General features: G+C 38.1%; 1 protein-coding gene across 1 annotated transcript; it reads right to left on the bottom strand.

Annotated features, from left to right (window-relative positions):
• Positions 1–15,367: 15,367 nt before the first annotated feature.
• Positions 15,368–19,394, bottom strand: LOC148039985 (uncharacterized). The gene is made up of 6 exons (XM_087695559.1): positions 17,789–19,394; positions 17,484–17,560; positions 17,302–17,356; positions 16,642–17,122; positions 16,313–16,421; positions 15,368–16,111 (listed from the first exon to the last, which is right to left on the bottom strand). Exons 1-6 carry the CDS (start codon positions 18,819–18,821, stop codon positions 15,890–15,892), a joined length of 1,977 nt encoding a protein of 658 aa, XP_087551685.1. The 5' UTR covers positions 18,822–19,394; the 3' UTR covers positions 15,368–15,889.
• Between the last annotated feature and the right edge of the window lie 3,305 nt (positions 19,395–22,699).

The raw sequence follows: 22,699 nt of genomic DNA, 5'->3' as shown, positions 1-22,699 counted from the left end.
GAAATTCAACAGAAAGGTCAAAATTGGATGATGTCCTATGGCTCAAACTCCATCGGACTACTATAAGAAGTGGATTGAAGGTCCACTCATTGATCCATTGTCAAAGGTTGATGGCTCACTCATTGTCCATGAAGAGGACCAAGAATGTTGATAAGCCATAGGAAAGCAATCAATGGGGCCCTCATTTTCCACAATGTATTATTTGGAGTATTGGAAAGATTTAAACATCACACATCTTCTTAATCTGATGCATATATTCAAGAACCTCAGACACTCCCTCTCGAAGCATCTTGTTGACTCAAAGGATACTGAGGGATCTAGAAGTATTTGAGGATGCAAAACTCTAAACGAGAATGCAGTTAAGGAATTTAAAAGGAGGGAACATCCTTGAGTATGATCCATCTTCATGTGTTCTAACATAGTAAAAAATTTTGAAGATAAAGCTGTGAATACACTCCATTTCCATGCCTATAGGATATGGAGTATCATTATGAGAATTATATACAATAAATGATACCACTTTCTCTTCTCTTAGGATCCATTATTGGCATTACATCCTTAAGGTAAAATTTCTTTTTGCATTATTTAGTACATTGATTGTTATCTTTCATGCAAATTCTAAGTATATACATTTCATGTATGTAGCATGTTTTGCCTCTTGCCATCAGTGATTGCCTGACAAAAATTATATATGATATAGTTTATCACTTAAGCAAGCTAGCTAGGTATACCTCTCTAATGTTTTGGGACTGCAGTTGCATATTATGACTAATATACTACTTTTTTATTTTGGGCAAGTGGATCACAAGCAAAGAAATAGATACACGGCTCACTCTAGAAAAGAAGCTTGAATATATTGAGCTTGTTTGTTTAATGGAGAGAGATTTATCTATGTCATTTTTTTACATCCATATGCATGTTTTCATTCATCTAGTAGATGATATTGAGATCGCAAGAGTTTTCAGTACTCAATGGATCTTTTTCATGGAAAGATTCATGGGAACATTGAAGAGCTATGTGCAACAAAGAGCAAGTCTTGAGGGTTCAATAGATGAAGAATGATTGCATGAAAAGTGCACATATTATCTTAAAAATATGTGCAAAACCTCAATGAAGACACTCAACTTGCATGGTTTGAGGAAGACTCAAAAAGGATATCAAGCAAGGTTCTACATGGAAAGGGAGTTCAACTTATTTAAATCCAATTGAGCAAGAGATTGAGCATCTTCATGATCTATAAATCCAAGTGTATGGAAAGCTTAGTGAAATAGTATGAAGAGGAATGTGAGTGCACTAGAAGAGAAGGAACAAAAGCTAGAAGACTAGAGCCACCTCCTCATCCTTTCTTAGATGAGCATGCCAACAAAATATTGATGTCAGCAGAGAGTAGCTTGAGTTGAGTTTTGGATGTGATTGAGAAGTAATGTTTATTAAATCGAGTTTATATATGTGTAGCATCTTTCTTTGCATCTGTATATGTGTATCTAATATGCACAAAGATTTATGCTCTAGGTAGTACATGGCATATGGACGACATTTCCATATACATAAGATAGGCGCTTTTCACCTCACAAAAGATTGCTCCAATATTGCATCTTTTTAACAATTGTCACATGCAAGCACAAAAGATCAAAATTTTATCAATGCCAAGGTTGGCTATGTTGACTTATAGTTGTAATGTATAAGCTCAATTATTGATTCATGAAATAGGTATGAAGAATTTTTACCATATTACATGTTTTTTTAATATTTGTTTACATACAACTTTTTTCTGTTTGAAACATTTTAGTGACAAGTTGTCTCTAAAAGCTTAATAAGACTCCCTAGACTACCTACAAAAATTTATGAATCTCAAAAGCTCAAGGATCTAATAATATCTAAGTGTAAATTAGGTGCATTTACATTTGTTGAGAGAATCCAAAATCTTTAGTGAAAAGACATAAAAATAAGGGTGGTATGAAAATATATTGCATATCATAGAAGAGAAAGAAAATCAAATGAATAGTTCAACTATTCAACAAATTAGAGATCCCACACTAAAAGGAATAAGGGGAATACCAATTATATTTAAGATTACAAATGCATGCAAAATTTTTCCTAATATCATGTCCTACCATCAAAATAATCTCATTTGTAAAAGCATCAATATGAGTATGTCAATATGTCCTTGATATGCACTAGAACACTTGCCATAAAAATTTTATCAATGCTCTTTCCAATGTGTGCACAGAAATTTTTTACGGATGTAGGGCTTTATACAAGTGTATATACCTAGGCTATTAGGGCCTTCTTCACCCACTCTTGCTACACTAGTGGGAGTGACAGTGAACTTGCCTCCAAGGTTTGGCACTTGCCACCCTAGACCAAGCTCTTACTTTCCCACCCCCATCCAAACCCTTGTGCATGTCAATCCCACCCCTCATGAGGCTATTCATATTGCTAGTGATTGCCCCCTTCCCATCTTCTACACCCTAAAAGCTCATGATACCTATGATTCCTCTAAGCTTCTTGTACTTGATTGACTACCATACAAGTCAACTCATAAAGAAAGCAAAGTCATCACCAAGCTACATGAGCTTGTTAATATACATAGGTACAAGCATAACAATAGTAGAGAAATGGAGAGATAATGACCCTCGGAGGGTTCATTATATATATATATATATATATATATATATATATATATATATATATATATCCTCTATATAACGTGTGTTCATGGCATATTTATAAATATCCTAATCTGTGAATTTTTCCTGAATAAAACACAACCCTTTTTTATTCAATCTATAAGTAACCCCTTTATATGATACCCTTCTATATATGTAAAAAATGTATGCAAATGGTGTTTAAAAAACCCCTTATTTTGAACTCATGTTATACATACATATATTCATGAGTGACCCCCCCCCCCCAAGTAATGACCTCAAGAAAATGGATTAATGGGACATTAGTGGCATTCTCACCTATGATGATGATAAGGGGTTATTACAAGGGAATATGCCTACAAAACCATATTAATGCATTTTCTTAGCTTAGGAAGAAAACTTATGGACACATCTAAGGTCATGATAAATTGTACATCAGGGGACTTGCATCTAGAATTGCACTTATTTCATGAAATACAAATGTGATCTTCTTCATGCTTCTATACACAACATATACAAGGTCAAGTCCTATTGACCAAATTATGACTCCAAAAAATAAAATAAATATAATTTTATAAATTAATTCATAAAATTTTAATATCATGAGCATATTGAAGGCTAACGCATCCCTTCTTTGATCCCTCCTTTCTTAGAGCTCTCTCTCTCTCTCTCAATTTAGCTCTTCCTCTCTTTCTAGACCCCCCTTTCCTTCTCTTTCTCTCTTCTAAATATAAAATAGGAAGACTCCCCAAGGCTTGTGTAGGTATATTACTATATAAGTCGACATGAACCAACTCTAGAGGAGCCTTTGCTTTATTATTACTTTCTTCTAAAAATAGATTTCTTTTCTTCCTACCTATTATAAAAGATTCACATGGCTCCTCCATTTCTATCACTTCATCTAAGTGAGGTACTATACCTTGCTTATGTATCTCTAATACTACAAACCTAATGTAATCAAATCTTTCATCCCATCATTTGCATGTTTCACCCCAATGATGGATATAAGAGCACTTAACTCATACAAGTTTTTTCTTTTTCTCCTTTACCAACAATCTTGCCAAGTCTATTAAGAACTTCTACACATGTCTTGGTGAATCTCATTTCATGGCCAAGAGTAACTATGGAAGCAACTTTGTTTCTGAATCTTGGAACATACAATACATGTAAAAGCTTTTGTTTCACCGTATTTTGCAACAAGGAAAAAGCATTTGTGCCCATAGTACAATAATTGTTACTATTATTAACTATCAAAGTAATGGATTCTTGTAGACACTACATAGAATTGTATAAGCATTTTATCTTGGTCACATAATAAGAGGCACCACTATCCAAGACCCTTGAGTTAGTGATTGATGCTTGTTGAGACAAGAAGAACAGATTCTTTATTGTAGCAATGAATAACTCTAGCTATATTCTCACTTTGATTAATCAACCACATTGGTAATCTTCTTTTCTTTATTCTTTTAAGGTACCATCCTTTTCATTTTTCTTAATATGGCAATCTACAATTACATAACCCTTCTTCTTATAGTAGAAGTAGTGGTTTGTGAAACTTCTTTTAACCACCTCTGTTCTTCTTGTCAATCACTATTGTTCTTGGTGGAGCTCATAGGGTTCACTCATAAATCTTTAAGTAGATCATATGATATCAAAATAAGAGATTATTTAAATTATCATTTGTACACTTTTTTTACACACAAAAGAGTCCCATATTAAGAGATTGTGTATAGATTGAATAGAAAAGGGGGTATGTTTTATTTGAAGAAAATTAAAAAATAAGGGTATTTTAAAATAGCCCTTGAATGCAAGTGATATAAAGGGTTTATATATAGTGAACCCTAAAGTGAAGGAACCTTCTTTACTTTTTGTATTGATAAAGAATCTAGCATTTCCACTGTATCTTCCCTCTCACACTTTATGCTCAACTTCTCCATAATAATGCAATAAATTTTGTCTTGTATGAATACTTGAGGTCTCATGTGAGTCCCAAGTGTTGTTACTAGTCTATCAACCTTTATTTCACATATTCAAAGATAGTACCAAGGTAGCTTTTGGCTAATCTTGTGTATCTCAATTGGAACCATCTATCGTGCAGATTCTTGATCCAGGTGATGAATACTTCTACTATCTTTCCTTCAACAAACTTGTCTACTACTAGCTAATTCTCTAGATTTTGGACTCTTGTTTGCTTTCATGTTTTGTACAAACTCTTATTGGTGCGCAAATCCACTACAAGATATATTCTTTATACCGACATTAAAAGCGACGAAAATGTTAATAAAGAAATTTTCCCCTGTCGTCGCAAAAAGTGTCGTTATTAGCGACGCCATAGAACAGTCGGTATTAGCATCATTATCAATGTCGCTATTTGTGTCGGTATCCGTGATACTGATGCAAATAATGACGTTGATAACGACGCTTTGCGATGCTAATAACGACGCGTGCAGTAAATTTGTGATACTAATAGCGACGGTAACATGAAAAAAAAAATTGTGGCAGGGCAACTATGTGCTTTATTTGGGCCATACAAAATAGTTTCAAAAATGTGTACAATGCTCGTGTAAATAAAGATAAAGTGTACTTAAATCATAACACTGATACATGAAATAAATACATGATCTCATAATGAAAGCGACCGCTACAATCATGGCAAGATACTACTATACATAGAAAATGTCTACATAGATCACGTGACCAAAAAAGAAAGGTGTGTGAGCTTCATGGATCCAAGGGCGAGCTATAGATCATCACCATCCGAAACCTCGTCCCTCTGCAAAGGAGCATCGAACGGACTCTGCAAAAAAAGAAACAACTATACATCAGTCCACCATACAATAATGCATTCTAATTAAACATGGTAACTACGAACAAGAAATATGAGTGACTTACAAGGCTGTCGCGTCCATACAATCCGTCGATCAATGCAGTGAGACCATGTCTCTCTGCATATCGAGTCTCAAGGCCGGTGGGATCGCGATTTGTAATGGAGTGCTGCAAAGAAAACAAAATACAACTGTTAGAAACACGATTGTCAGTACAAATGATATTGCAAAAAAATAAGCAAGCAAAATAAAAGAAAAACTTACAAAGTCCTCTAGATATGTCATGTGGCTGCCACTCCCAAGATGATGGACCACTCCGGCCTCTAGTCATGCCCTCGCTGCCTCGTGCTACTGTCTCCAATGTCCTGGAGAATCTGTAGCCTCCTCCCTAAGTCAACGCCAGTCGTCCGTGTCTAGCCACTCAGGCTTTGCAGCCCCACTCTTGAGTGCCTTGCGTGCGTCCGATCGTCTGTGTGACATATATGCACACATGCACTCCATCATCCAGCCCGTAGAAAATCTATCTGCTGTGGCTGGTACCGAAAACTCCTCATGCAAGGATGCTACTATGTAGTCCTTGCTCTCCTTCGGTATGTTCTTCCAATGATCCAAGACATTGTACCGATAACAACTACTACTACCACTACTACAACAACAACAAATAAGAAAACTAAACAATAATAAACAAGAAAAGAAAAAAAAATACTACTACTACAACAACAATAAACAAGAAAATTAAAAAAACTACTACTACTACTACAATAATAACAACAACAAACAAGAAAACCACCACTACTACTACTACAACCACGACTATGGCGACTACGACTACGACTACCACAACAACAAACCACTACCACTACAATAAACAAGAAAAGAAGAAAAAACAACAACAACTACTACTACTACTACTACTACTACTACTACTACTACTACTACTACAATAACAACAAACAAGAAAAGAAGAAAAAACTACTACAATAACAACAACAACAACAACAAATAAGAAAACTAAACAACAATAAACAATAAAAGAAAAAAAACTACTACTACTAGAACAACAACAAACAAGAAAACTACTATTACTACTACTACAATCATGACTACGACCATAACTACGACTACTACAACAACAACAAACTAGTAGAGAAGAAATTAAACAACAACTACTACTATCACTACCACTACCACTACTACTACTACTACTACCACAACAACAATAAACAGAAAATAAGAAATTAAATAAAAACTACCACTATCGCTACCGCTACCACTACTACGACAACCACAAAAACAACAAACAAGAAAATAAGAAATTAAATAACAACTACCACTACCACTACCATAACAACAACAAACAATAAAAAGAAGAAATAAAACAACAACAACAATAACAACAACCTCTCCCTCCTTCTCTCTCTCCCTCCCTCTCCTTCTCCCTCTCTTTCTCTCTTTCCCTATTATGTTTAATGTTTTCTCCCTCTCCCTCTCATTCCTTCTTTCCTTTTCTCTCTTCCTTTGCCTCTCTCTCCCTCTCCCTCTCCCTCTCTTTCTCTCTTTCCATATTATGTTTAATGTTTTCTACCTCTCTCTCTCGTTCCTTCTTTCCTTTTCTCTCTTCCTCTCCCTCTCTCATTTTCTCTCCCTCTCTCAATACACATGACTTTTAACAAAAACAGGTAAAAGAAAAAGAGAAAATATAAAAACAAAGTAAGAACGAATAATGCACTCACCGTAAAGGCTCGAGGATGGATTCAGCGGCTCCTCTTTGCGACGGCGGCTCCTCTTCGCCCTTCGTACACTTCATCCTCTTCTTCGCAAACGGCAGCGGCGGCAGTGAGAAGCTTTCCTTCTCTCTCTTTCTCTCTTTCTCTCCCTCTCCCTCTCAAATGCAAGATGGAGTTCGCTCTCTCTTTCGTGTACTCGCGCAAAATAATACGCTCAGGTTTCGGCCCGCGTTTTTTTTTGTCTGAGCACCGTCGCTATTTGCGTTGCTATACGCTAATAGCGATGCAAATAGTGACGCTGCTATTTTGTGTTAGAAAGCGTCGTCGCTATGCCTCCATATCCTTGTAGTGATCGGATGTCGTATGCATACGTAGCAAGCGCCAGAAGGTCCCCAAGAACAAAGAACTCTACTTTAAGCTCAAAATTCAAGAGAATAGACTTGCATGACATGAGGCAAAAAGACCAATTGGGTACAATCTTCTCCCATGCCTTGTGTGAGCGCTCCACAAAGCATGTATTTAACATTTTATTCATCTCCAAGCTCAAAAATCACCCAATTTTACAATTATCATGCTTTAGCTTTTGTGTTTGCTTTTGTTCAAATAAAGAATAAAGCGGTTGGGCGGTCCAAGAATCAGACAATACCCAAATACAATGTCTAATAATAAATATTTAAACCATATGCCCATGCACATACAAAATAATAAATATATGTCAAGCGCTTCAATAAATAAGCGCACCAAAATAAATATTATCGCCATGCCTAAGATGCACCCCCATCAAAAATGATAATTTCTTCTAAATAACTTGAATAGACACTATCGCCCACCAGTGCTTCCCAACGCCACCGCCACCTGCTCTACATATCAACTGAAGCATTCACAATTGTTAGAAATTAATAAAATTAAAACAACAAAGGTGAATACTTAGCAGTCTTCAGCTACAAAATAAATAAATAGATTGGAACTCTGTCCTAACCTTAATTTAATACAAGTGCACACTCTAAACTCATAAACATCTATTAATTTAGATATGTATTTTGCAGAATCACCCGCTATGGAATCACTCACTTGCACATTAAATTAATATGACGCTCGAAAAGGACAAGCATCCCCATCAACTTTTTGCACAAGGAATCCACCTTGTTTATGAGCCCCGATAAATAAATATAATTTTACAGAATCCATCGCAAAACCTCATGGAATCCACCGTGGAATATGCCCTGGCATCATACCCCTGGGGTGAAATAGCAATTGTCCTCAATTTCTATTAGCTACAAAATACTTAGGTCATGAGCGTGCATCCATTGGGCTTCTTCAACATGATGATTTTTAAATTTCACCAAATATCTAGAATATCTACGACCAGTTCTAGTGGTCATATAATCCGTGTCTAAAATAGTTTCAAGTTCAAGGATTTCAGTTTCTTCTTCTAATAAAGGAGGATTTTCATAGACAGAGTGGACACGTAATTGGCCTTTGAAATGTCACAACAAACTTATATGAAAAGTATTGTGGATTTTCCAATGTTGGAGTAATTCTAATTTAAAGGAATTGTCATTAATTTTGTGAATGATTTTGAAAGGTCCATAAAATGTAGGAGCTAATTTCACAATAGGGTGTTTCTCAACACTTTGTAATCTATGCTTTTCAATGCCTAACCAAACATAATCATCAACTATGAAATTCATAGCTTTTCTTTTCTTATTAGCTTGTTTTGTATATGATTGCTGGGCTTTCGCAATCATATCTTTGACTTCAGCAAAAATAGTAGCATGCATATTGGCAATATCATCAATAGCTTTAACTTTATTTAACAATGAAGTAATAGGTGTAGGTAATCTATGTCCATAAATTATTTTAAAAGGTACTTTTCGTGTAGCTGTATGTGGAGTATTATTATAAGTAAACTAAAGTAAATGCTAGTGTGTATCCCATATTTATGGTTTTGAAATTGTGTATGGACGTAAAAGATCCAAGATTGTACTATTTGTAGCTTCTGTTTGCCCATTTGTTTCAGGATGAAATGTAGATGAAAAATCAATCTTTGTTTCTAAATTGAAAAAAAAAAGTAGTCCAAAAATTATTGCAGAATCTAGAATCTTAATCAGAAATAATAATTTTTGGCAAACCATGGTTAGTGAAAACAGTTTTCAGAAATAATTGAGCAGCTTGAGATACAGTTAACGTTTTCTTGCATGGAATAAAATATGCTTATTTGCTAAACCGATCTACAATAGTCCAAATCATATCATGATTAGCTTGAGTGTTAGGCAAACCAGTAATAAAATCCATTGAAATATGTTCCCATGGTTGTTGTGGAATTGGTAAAGGCATTAACAAACCATATTGCTTACCATAGTATCGCTTAACTCTTTGACAAATTATACATTCAGTTACAAAGTTAGAAATATCAAAGTCCATCTGTTGTCAATAAAAATCTTCAACCAATGTGTATAAAGTGAAAATAATACCTCTATGGCCTTGATATGGGAGACAATGAATTTCGTGCGATACAAATGATCTAAATGAAACAATTACACATAACCTTTTCTCATAAAACATAAATCCATCAGCATAAGACAATGAATCAATTGGAATTCAATTATTTACAATTAATTTATTCCAATTAGCTTGAAAACTAGGGTCTTGATCATAGGTATCTTTCATAGGAATAAGGAAATCAAAAGATATCACATAAATATTATGAATAGTTGGTCTTCTACTCAAGGCATCGGCAATAGCATTTTCTTTTCCAGGTTGATATTGGATAAGTGGATGAAAATTTTGAATAAAATTCGCCCATTTAATGTGCCGATCAAAGATTTGTGGCTGACTAAGGAGATATTTGATACTTTGTTGGTCAGTTTTGATCATAAATTCAGATCCTATCAAATAGTGTTTCCACTGTCATAAACCTTGTACTGCAGCTAGCAATTCCTTATCATAGATAGAATACTTAAGTTCAGAGGGTTTAAGTTTGTAGGTAGAGTAGGCTATGGGACTGGAATCTTGCATAAGGACAGCTCCTATTCCAAATCCACTAGCATTAATGACTCCTAGGAAGAATGTCTATTAAAGTCAAGAAGTCGCAGTACAGGAGCCTATGTTAAGGCATGTTTTAGTAAATCAAAAGACTTTTGCAAATTTTCAGACCAATGATACACAATATCTTTCTTTAATAATTGTGTCAAAGGTAATGCAAGCAATGAAAAATTTCTCACAAATTTTCTGCAAAAGCTAGCAAGACTTAAGAAAGAATGTAATTTATGTACATTTTTAGATATCGGTCAATTCAAAATTGCTTCTATCTTTTTAGGATCAACTTTAATACCTTTAAATGAAACAATATGCCCTAAGTATTCAATGTGAGTTTGAAAATTTTCACTCTTTTCAAGATTAGCAAATAATTGATTCTCTTTCAATATTTTGAAAACCAATGATAAATGTTCATAATGCTCATTCTCATTTTTACTGAAAACCAATATGTCATCAAAGAAAACAATGGCACAATAATGATGCTTCAAAAATATGTTATTCATCATACGATTGAATGTGGCTTGTGTATTAGTTAAACCAAAATGCATATCAAGGAATTTATAATGTCGAAAATTGAGTCCTAAATGCAGTTTTGAAAATATCAGATGTGTCCAGTCATACTTGATGGTATCCAGTTTTAAGATCTATTTTACTAAATATTGCAGCCCCCTGTAGTTTATCCATGAGGTCGTCTACCCTAGGAATTGGATATCTATTCTTGATAGTGATCTTATTTAGGGCATAATAATCAATGCATATCCTATAGGTGTTATTTTTGTTTTTAACTAATAGGATGGGTGCACCAAATGGGAAACTACTACGTTGTCAAAGAGTTTATTGTTCATAATATAAATCATGGGATTCTTATGAACACAGAAGTACTTCACTGGGATCTATATGAGGAATTTGCATACATAATTCAAACATTGTTACCCAATAACCAACTTAGTTACATAAGTTCTTTTGTATTTAGCATATAATTTTCAGTTGTACCATGTATATTGATACAAAATAAGTCCATGGGAACCTGCAACTTGGTCAGTTGAAAGTAATTGACAGTCTGCAGGATAAATCACATTGATTCAAGTGCTAAATATGATTAGAACTCAAGGAAAATGCCAAAAGTCCACTAGGTTCATGGAAGACCTGGAGTAATGGACTAATGTGACCAGTAAGTGACCTAAGTAGGTCAAACAGCAGTGTGGAGCTGAGCAAGATGCAGCCCACATTTTTCAGCACAAAATGCAGGCCTGCACAACCTGCTGCAACTGGAGAAAGCTGGGAGCTATGGTACATGCTTTGGAGCATGCAAACTGAAGATTAACAAGAGCTGAAGATGAAGATACAAACAAGGTGAGAGCTCCACTGATCCGTCCATTTGGTCTGACAAAAATGCATGGTATGACAGTCTATAAAAGGGGAAAATCTGAGAGAAAAGTATTCAGCCTACTCTTATGTACGTCTTCTCTCATTTTATCTACCTTATTCATGGTCCAATGAAGCCCGACTTGTACCCAAGTACTTGAGTGACTTTGGGGCAAGCAAAGGGTGAGGATTTTGAAGGTGTATGGGCTGTTATGGGCTGAAGAAACCAGTCATAAACAGGGCAGCCCACTGTTCTTGTCCATTTTTATGAGCAAACAAGTGATTCATGTGATTGTAATAGAAGAAAATGACCTCTTATCATCAAGGCTTTATCCATTAATGATTAGAGAAGCTTATTCATGAGTTTATGTACTCTTTTTGAGCTTGATTATGGGCTGGAATTTTCTGTTTTAAAATAGGGCTGAAGTTAAAATTATGCTCCTTCAATGCATTTCATGTACTATTGGTCGGCCATATCTTGAATGTATTTGAATCTACCATCATAATACTTGTTTCCTGGAGTTGAAATCCGTCTATGTACATGAGATAAAATCCATTTGAGCTTGCATTTGGTATTTGCATTTGGATTAAAAATCTGAGAATATTCTTCATGTTATGGTTTATGTTTCCAAATGCATTTGATGTAATCAAGATAGAGACATTTATTCCATTCATGTATGCTAAATACACAGAAAAAGCTTGAAATCTTCTTCCTCATCTAAGTCTTTTCTGAAACCCGAATCTTGTCAAAACCCATTCTTTTTCCCTTCTCCGTACCTTGAATCCCATACTCTTCTTCTGCACTAAGCCCCGATGGTAGACCTTCAACCCTTAACACGACGACAACGTCTAATGAGTCCTCGAGTTAACAATTATTCAACTTGGGTTTGGATTTCTTTTTGTTCAATTTGATTATGTCAATAAGATGCTTTACATGGTGGTTGTGAACTTGGAATTAAGTCTATTTTATGATCTTCAAGACATGTAGATGGTAAACCAAGTGGTAAGTCACTAGCAAAAAAATCTTTAAATTGTGAAAGAAATTGTGCGTGCCTAGAATGAATCTAATTTTCCTTAACTTCAATCACATTCACCCATATTAAGTAGGATTTGCTACCTTTTCTTAATGCACGTTTAGCCTATATATGACTAAGCAATGAAAAATTATCAAAAGTGTGCATGCCATGTAATGTGATTTGTTTTCCACAAGAATAAATCTTCATTGAATGCATGAAATAATCTATATCAGGATTATATTGATGACGCCAAAGCATTTCCTAAGATAATATCACTAGATAAGAAATTTCTGCATTCAGCATAATCACTAATTTTAATTTCTAAGTCATACACTTCGTGTGTTCCATTGTATCTAATGCCTAATAATGCACCCTTGATGCGATAATGAATGAAACAGTATGTAAATTTAATTCTTTGACTAATTTTGCAGAAATAAAATTGTGTGTGCTTTGGTCATCATGTAAAACAATCTTTTCTTTACCATGCATAAAACATTTCATCATTAATAAAGAATGGGGATTTGGCATACCTGATAAAGTATCTAAAGTATTATCGATGTTGTCATCGTCTTCCATAAAATCTTGCATTTTTTCATGGTCTTCATCTTCAGTTGCTCCCAAGTAGTTGATGTGAACAGTTGGCTTTTTGGATTGACAATTCACTGCTAGATGTCCAAGTTGATGGCACTTATAGTAGACTATGGATTTGGCTTTAGAAACATTATTGATAATAGCGAAAAGTTTAGATTCAACTGAAAAGATGGCTTAGGATTTTGATTTGTATTTGATGGTAAAGCAAGGGGTCGTGTCCAAGATTTACGGAATGAAGATGGAACAAAGTGGTTTTGATTGAATCTTCAAAAGTTAGAATTCAATTGCTTTGTACCAATGTTACTGTTATTTGAGAATTATTGTGGTCGCTTCTCTCGTCCTCGAATTTTTTCTTCAGCATCATGAACTAAGGAGATCGCATCCTCGAGAGTCGTTGGCTTGAACATGTTCACTTCTACATAGAAGTGACCAAGCAAACCAGACATAAACTTGCGCTTATGGGTCGCCTCAAGTATATCTTCAAGCATTCAAAGTTGCAATAAAGCATTCTAGAAATGCTCGGTATATTGTGAAATATGCTGACGATCTCTTTGATGCAGAAGATCCCACTGTTTGATTGCTTTTTCATGAAATTGAGGTGGAAGAAAGTTCTGTAAAAATTTCATTTGAAAATTTTTCCAAGTAGTAGGACAATCAATGCTTTTGCGGACAACAGTCCACTATAGCGATGCTCTGTCCACTAAATGATTAGTAACACACTTAATTTTGTCTTATATGTAAAATCAATTGTCAAAACATTGTCAAATGTGCTTGTAACTAAGGCATATACAGCATCTATACTTTGCTTCTTTGTTTCCAATCTCATAGAAGATCAACATTTTGAGAAATTATTACATCTGAATTTGATGAGTTAAAAGTATGCTATGGTTCATAGCTATTCCCCAACACCATCTCTTAAAGCTAATCATAAAATTCAAGGACATTTGTAATTTTGAACTTTTCTAGAGTGTATTCTATACCATCTCAATTGCCTTCCATAGAGTTACTGGATGAATCCTCAATGTCTATATACTTAATGATATAGTATCATTCTTAATACACCAAAATTACTTTTGGAAGTAGATGTTGCTCCTTTTTGCTATTGAAGTCATTACCTCTCTTATACACTTGAACCCTTAAAGCTCCATGTATGCTATAATACCATGTACAATCATGAAAGGCAACATCTGAGAGCAAAGAACTAAGATTACACTTGTTTTTGGGTAAAATTGGTATTTCTTTAATTGCAAAAAATGTGATCCAATTATGGCCCTGTCAATCAATTCCGTGATCTAGACAGATTCAAGGTGAAGAGATTAAAAGTAGCTAGATGAACTTCAATTCAGCAAAGGGAATATAATGGTTATATAAGGGTCCTTCATTTATAACCCACAAATGTAGTCAATTGATCTTACTAACATCCCATATTATTAAACTTCACTAATCAGTTAGGAAATATTCCCTTTTATCATTAGGTATGAGGTGTTATCCTTGAACCTTTACCAATGGTGGGGCTAGGGGGTCCCTTTAGACCTCTAGCCAAGGCACCCTTGGGACCCAAAATAAAAGTCCTTGATAACTCACATACCATATACCTTAATACATTATACCTCTAGCTTCTACCAGCTTTGATGCTTCATCTAACCTATGAGCTAGACCTACATAAGTCATCGTTTTACAATCTAGTCACCACACAGCCCTCATTTGACATGTAATTTAATATGCAACCAATGTCCAAAGCTCATACATTGCTTTTCCTCATAATGGGTTCTTAAAACTTTATAAGTACCATTGATCATTGGGGGCACCTTGTGAGAGTGGGACATTGAACATATTTAACATGAAGACCTACCTATATAGAATCCTAAAACCTAGTAATCATCTCTCTCTCTCTCTCTCTCTCTCTCTCTCTCTCTCTCTCTCTCTCTCTCTCTCTCTCTCTCTCTCTCTCTCTCTCTCTCTCTCTCTCTCTCTCTCTCTCTCTCTCAGACACACACAACAACATAAAACATGCAAGAGTTAAATTTCAAGGTTTCAACAGTGACCCTTCAATTGGGGCATATTCTTGACAACAAGGGCGGAAATAGATTTGGCCTTTAGTTAATAAGAGTGTTCTTATGAGAAAGGTTATAGCATGTCCTTCCAATCTCTCCCCTAAAGGATGGAAAGAAATATGGTAAAGCCTCTCTAACATGAAATGTGGGTAACCCCTATTCAAACGAATTGGAGAGATCGCATCATGTGAGACAAGATAGAAGAGAGAAAAACTACAAAACGTGCCATGGAAAGCTTACGAAGTTGGTTCGATTAATAAGGGTTTGTATGTGATCTGAAGTACAATATGAACTCATGTCACTGGCATGGCTTAATACATGACACCGGAGTCAAGCTAATTACTCTTCTCGAAATGGCTACTTGCTACGGCTTCCACGTGATGAAAGACCTTGTGCCATGCCAACATGAACGAGTTACAAGGTCTATGACGACGGAAGAGCCAAGATAATGTTACATGTAAGTTTGAAGGACAGCTACAACATAACCATAAACCGACTGTTGAGGCCATACAACTAGATAGAGAGAGAGGAGAGAGAGAAAGTAAACCTTCTTCTTAAGGCACTCTCTCTCTCTCTCTCTCTCTCTCTCTCTCTCTCTCTCTCTGTGGCGCTGCCTTTGCTGTGTCAGCACTTGAGCAAGGGGAGTTCCTTTGCAGGAGCGTGATTTTCTGCATGTAGATGATGATCTGCATGACGATTATTGTGTGAATGCAGCCAGCCGCTAGATGGCCTCCCAAGACTGGGCGTTTTACTATTGAACTGAGACGAGATCAGTTGTGAGAGAGAAGAGGGTGCAAGATAGCCGCTGTTTGAGAGGTTTGATGGTGCCTGATTGACATCTTGGACCTGCGCAGTACACAAATGGAAACCATTAAGAACATAGACAAAATAATAATCATATGGAGTGGAAGACTAGAAGCAAACGGATGCTTAATCATGATGTCGATGTCTGATGCTAATAAAATGATGGCCTGCTATAAGATCTATGCTGAACCACTTAAGATGCTAAGCAAAAGTATGATTGAAGCTGAAAAACAATATTCATACCATTGAATTCTGTTGATTCTGAATGAAAGATGGCGCTCTCCGGTAATGATTGGAGTCTGAGTCTTGTAGAAATACATTGTGGCTGTCCTGTTGTAGTGGCCATGCCAATCTGTGATTTCAAAATAGTGATTAACTCATCATAGCATGCTATGAATGACTGTTAATTTACTTCATCATTACTCTCTCTCTCTTTTTTTTTTCGTAAAACTCTCTCTCTCTCTCTCTCTCTCTCTCTCTCTCTCTCTCTCTCCACAGTAACTTAAATCATGGGCAGAAAACTGAAGACAAGGATGCCGGGTAAGAGAGGTCTCTCGGTTGAGTATGCTCACCTGCTCGCATTATATGATGACAGAGAAGTGTTGTTGGGGCCGATGAATTTGCTTGCAGAGAAGTTGAGACCAAGCATGGCTCTCGTGTCGCCTACGTTGAGAGAATTCGGCGCATGGGTGGGAGGTGCGGAGAGACGATGGAGGTGATGATGGTCGAGGCCGGCAGCAGAGGGAGGAGAGCTGGTGCTGGTACTGTTATTGGAGGAAGAATTGGATGTCGAAGAGCTGCAGGCCGACGGAGGGACTAGCGGCTGAGCAGACGTCCTGATGCCACTCTGCCCGATGTTACTGCTGATGCTGCCGTATAAGTCAGTAGCACTGTTGACGAAGCTCATCAAAGCGCCGGCGCCAGCTCGAAGATTGGTCGATGGGAAGGGTTGAATATGATGGTCGTGTGGCGGAAGGTTGAAGGGCCTCAGGTACTGATGATTGTAAAATGATGATGCAGCGCTGGACGCCCGATCGAAGATGTCTAGGAACCCTGCAGAGGTATCGTCGTCAGGAATATTAGGACAGCTCAATGTTGTGAGTCGCAAGAGGTAGGGTTCAAGCAGGACGTATGAGGCTATGGCTACAAGAACGACGCACAAGGCTATGGCTACAAGCATTGCTGATGCCAGTTTTTCTTGTAATAAGAGTGTATACAATAGGAGGACTTACCAGCAGCACCGCTGCCGATGTTGTTCTTGTCCGTCGCTTTGACCGTCCTATACATCTGCATAGTGACACAATACGGAGCATTTAGACGTGCTCCCCGGTTCCGGTTCATGTTTGGTACTAATAGTTAGATAGCTATGGAGGGGGCCGAATTAGGGTTTCCGTTTTCATGAATAACATCATACCTGCAGATGGCTTTTGACATGCGCGAGGGTTAAGTCCTTGACATTCATGAGCTCCAGGACGGACTTAGGGGTAGCTCCTGAAATGGAGGCAGAAAATGAACAGCAATCATTCAGTTATAAGGCATGATGATTAGTGTCAGGATTACCACACACACGACGGGATAATTAGCGTGACAATGATTGCAATGACTAGTGTCGGAAGGAGATCAAGACAGATCGGTGTGGGATGTTAATAATATATGCAGGCGGGAGCTTATATGTATCAGTAGTAGTAGTAGTAGTATTGATGCGAATCGATGGCCTACTTTCATGGCCGCCAAGGGCCTCGACAGCGTGCACGAAATGGGCGTGGAGGTGGCTGGTCCATCGCATGCGAGGCGCGCGCACGTTGCGCTTGGTGGCGACCTTGTTGTGCACGCCGTGGAGGGCCTTATTGGCGTTGTTGCTGCTGCTGTTATTGCAGTTGTTGATGTTACCATTAATCCCAGCACTACCGTGGCCGCCATTGGCCGCGTTAGCATTGCCCGCAGCGTTGCGCTGGACCAGACTAGCTGCAGCTGCCGCCGATGCCTCCTCCATCATCGTCGCTGCCGCCCGCCCCCTCATCACCCTCAGCTGATCGACGTCCGGCCTCTCCACCGCATTCAGCCTCGCCATCAAGCTCTCTCGCCCGCTTACCCCATCCTTGCCAAATTTCGACATATGATGATGATGATCACGATGACCCGCAAGTGCTGCTCCAACATCGATAAAACCCGGAGCTCCAGCCGCTGCTACCCGAGCTGCTTCGCCATTGATGGAGCTCTTCATCAGCAGAGGCTCGAAGATGACCGAGTCCATGCTCGATCGATGACCCGCATGAGCAGCAGCAGCAGTTGCCGCGCCAGCATAGCGTCCCATCGAGAGAAGATCAGCTGATTTCTCCGGCATCAGCGATGCCTCCTCTCTGGCATGGCTGCTGCTGCTGCTGGGAGAGTGTCCCAAGCACAGCTTCGTGGAAGCCACGTCCTCCCCACCATTGACGCAATTGCTTTGCCTGTTTCTCTCGGCGGTGATGGCGCTCGAGTTGCTAGAGCTGTCACTCGTCGCCATATTAGCCATATGGTCTCCGTAATTACAAGGCTTAGGGAAGAGGCTGGCGTCTTTCTTCTTCCAGAGCTCCAGCTCGCTGCTGACGGTGCCATGGTTGCAATGAGGAGGCGCCCCTGAGATATCCGGATCTAAGGAAGAAGCAGAAGGCTCGAGTAGTACAGATGCAGTTTTGGAAGGGAGGCTGATTCGCAGGGTAAGATCAGGGCCTGCAGAATCAGTGGCGCTCGTGTTAGGGGAGGCACTCATGTTGCAGGCTGCACAGAGAGAGAGAGAGAGAGAGAGAGAGAGAGAGAGAGAGAGATGGAGTTGGGGGGAGCTGCCGAGGTAGAAGTAGGCACAAAACAAGCACAGTAATAAGAAGATAGGGTTATCTCTCTCTGTTGCTGCTGCAGCTGCAGCTGCTGCTGCTGCGCCCTTTCCCCTAATTCAAAACTACAAAAAACCAGTAATTATGGGAGAGTGTCTGCAAGTCAATCAAAAGCTGCACCTAAGATAATTGACAGCACCAACAGGCGAGGAGGAGGAGGAGAGAGAGAGTGTGTGTGTGTGTGTGTCTGTGTGTGTGTGTGTGTGTGTGTGTGTGATGAACAATGATTGAGAAGGTAGACCTCCACTAAATGTATTTTGGCCACTGGCGGTAGGAGCTGCTGCTAGAAAGAGGAAGGAAAGAAGAAGAAGAAGAGAGAGGGAGAGGGAGAGATTATATCATCGGTACCCTCTGTATGCAGACAGACAGGAGCTAAAAAAGCATACAGTTAAAACTGGGTGGTGTGCGTGTGTATACAGTATGTGTGTATGCACCGTGGGGAGATAGATACGTGATGGAGAAAGAAGGAACACGGAGAGAGAGAGAGAGAGAGAGAGAGCTGACTTGCCCCAATGGCTATTATTGCCTGCTTTGATGCACAACGCATGTCATGACAAGATAATCGCAATGATTTTCTTTATAAACACATCCCACCCGTTTCCTTCTTGTGTAGTCAGCTCATCATTATAATAAAGGTTAATCAAATGCCCTTAATTGCTTCTTATTGACTTGTGTCACTCCTAGTACCTATCAGTAAAAGCCAAGCAGCCACCCAGGACCCTAGCCTACCGTAGGTATATTTTGTGTGCGTGGAGTGGAACCCAGCTGTGGCTTAGAGTCAATTTTTATAAACGCTTAGAGGCTGCTTATTAAACTTCCCCATATAAAGGGGAGAGGAATAGCCCTTTCACATGCGTATACACGCAACCTCCTTAGAAGGTCTCTAATTGAATTAGTAAATCATCACTTTCTCATCATAATATAGACTAGGCACATTACACTTCCCACCAAGGTAAAACTGCTCTTCTTTAGCATAACAAACATTCTAAAGGAACTCCTAGTAGACTACAGAATAAGACTAACGTCCGTAGTTCTACTAAAGGGATTTTTCCATGGTGCAGATCCTCGTGTGGTATCTCGTAACTATTGGGCAATGCTTGCATTACAACAAAGCAAAAGTTTACTAATTGGCTCGTTTGTGAGAAGAAAAGACATCTAAAATAGCTCGTGGGAAGTCAGCTCCATATGTGGACTATTTTGTTTTGAGACATTCAACTTGTTCAACGTGTGGTTTTGAAATGCACAGTGAGAAGGTGCTCTAGTTGTGTTAGAGCTTCTCCAAATAAACCTTATTCCTAAGTATTATTTTGCATCTTGCTAAGTATTGTCTTCACTTTTAGTTGGTGTGATAGAAAAGCATCTATACTATTAGTTAAGGAGAGGTGGGGGCGGGTGCCACGTGGCAGCCCCCACCTCCCCAAAAAAAAAGAGAACACGGGGGCAGGTGCCACGCGTCCAGCACCCGCCCCCCCCCCAAAAAAATCGCGCGCCGGGGCGAGTCTAGGCACGGAGCGCCTAGTTCTCATTAAGTGAAACAATAACCCTTGTTTATCAAGGTTGTTCCATGTGGTCCTTAGAAAAATCATTGTTTCCCTTTATACCATCATTATCAATTGGACAAAAGAGAAGAAAATGGAAAATCAAAGTGAGACCAACTCAAAATCAAAATAAATGTCAACAACCATTGTTTTAACATTACTATATATAAGTCCTAATCTTCCACTTGAAAGCAACAAGCATTTAAGCATAGCCTTGGCAACAAATGAATGGACTTTATACATCTAAGCTCACTATAGATAAAAACCATTCCCAATAGAAATTATATCATAAAAGTAGTGGCTAAATATTGGAAGTTCCAAGCCTAAATTCACTTGGATATGCTCAAGCCTAGGGTAAAGTCATTCAAATCCTATTGCCCTATAAACATTGTCTTTGAACATAATCTTGTCTAATCTCCGATCTATATTGTATCTAGCAAATGCAAAGTGGATCAACAATTGTTTACATGAATGGGTGTTAAGATACAAGGAAGCTTATGGTAAAGGATTCCAAGTGATTAAAGGTTTACATGTCCTTGATCAGTGCTTGAAGTTGGAATTCTTCAATCCATTCCCAAAACCCAAAAAATCTTCTCTAATCCCATCCACCTCTTGATTCCAAGCTCTCTTCCATCTTACTCTCTTTTCTTGCCAAACCCCTGCGGTAGACATTCAACCCCAAACGCTCTAATAGGGGTGAATTCGACATGAAAGAAGTCGATAGCAGTAGGTGCATAAAGATTAGGGATTCTGCAAGTTCAAGTGGTGGTGATCCTTTACAATAAATTATTACTTTGTTGCAGCAGCAACAACATTAGTTGTTGTTGTTACAACAACACATGCAAACTCAGCAAGAAGCAGAAAGAATTGATTCCTTAGCTGTGAACGCATTGCAGGTAGTGGGACAAGAATTGAAGTAATTTAAGGGCTAGAATGTTTCGGCCTTCATCTGGTTGTATGAAGAAAAGATGTTGTTTCATGGGGTACCGCAGTATGCATGGAGTCGATATTTCTCACGTTTAGCCATGCATGCTTTGGATGATCGGATTGATGAGTTACATAGAAGAGATGTTGATTGGGCAGCTTTTAAGAAAGCTTTGAGAGAAGAGTTTTTCTTGGAAGATGCAGGATTGGTAACTAAAAAGGCATTTATAGATTGGATTGAAAAGCCCAACAAAGAATTGGCTGCTACAGCTTTGCTCCGTGAATTTGAAAATTGATATGCATAGTTGGCTCACATAAGTTACTCATGAATATATGTGTGCATCACGTGGGTTCAAAATAATGTATTTTTAAAATACTATTTTTATATATTTTTTACATATAAAAGGGTGTAATATAAATGGGTTCAAGAAAAATTCAAAAATAAGGCTATTTCTAAATAGGCCTTGAACACACGTGATGTAGAGGATATACATATAGTAACTTTCCCAAGGCAGATGCTGATGAGCAACAATCATTGGAGAGTCAGAAAATTGATTTGTTTCTGAAAGGCTGCAAATCCTATCTTGCAAGAGAAATTGATTGATCGTTTAGAATATGCCTCTTCTAAAACGGGGCTGAAATTAGATTGGGCTAATGTAACTAAAGCAATGCATATGTTGGTAAAGAGAGAGCGGATGAAATTAAGATGGGATACAGGCACCACACCTATCAGTGCTCAAAAGGGGACGAAAATTACAAGCAAGGCACTTGTAGCTATGGCGGAACAACCGGCTATACCTATTGGTCTGGCTCTTAAAGGTGATGCTATGGATGAATTAATCAAAGGCATGCATGATTTGAGGCTGAATTTGACAGAAATCAATGCAAAGGTCGAAAAATTGGATGTCAAGGTAGAAGAGAAGGGTTGGGCAACAACCCAAAGACCATATAGAGAAGGATACATTTGATATGAGAGTTTACAACATGAAAAGTGAGATTGTATAGCCTACAGTGAAGTGGAAGCAAAAAGGTTAGTCTTTTGGAAAGATGCAAAAATACATGCAACAAAAACTGGTCTTCCAATAGAGCCAAATTTTGGAAATGGTGGCATGCAGAAGAGATTGGAAGAGATGCATGTAAGGACATGTGTTACCATAGATGCAGCCACATATGGGCTGAGAATTGAAAGGATTGATGAAGCTCGTAAAGGAGGCATGGCTGAAGCAAAATCTCGTGTTTGGATGCAAGCATTAGATTGCATGAAAAATGGCAAAACAACAAAGTCTGAATTGGTT

The sequence above is a fragment of the Lygodium microphyllum genome, chromosome 2 (assembly GCF_053477565.2).
Source record: "Lygodium microphyllum isolate KBCC chromosome 2, Lygodium_microphyllum_v1.1.10, whole genome shotgun sequence".
NCBI lineage: Eukaryota > Viridiplantae > Streptophyta > Polypodiopsida > Schizaeales > Lygodiaceae > Lygodium > Lygodium microphyllum.
Note: the sequence above shows the minus strand (reverse complement) of the source record. Positions and strands in the feature narration are given on the sequence as shown.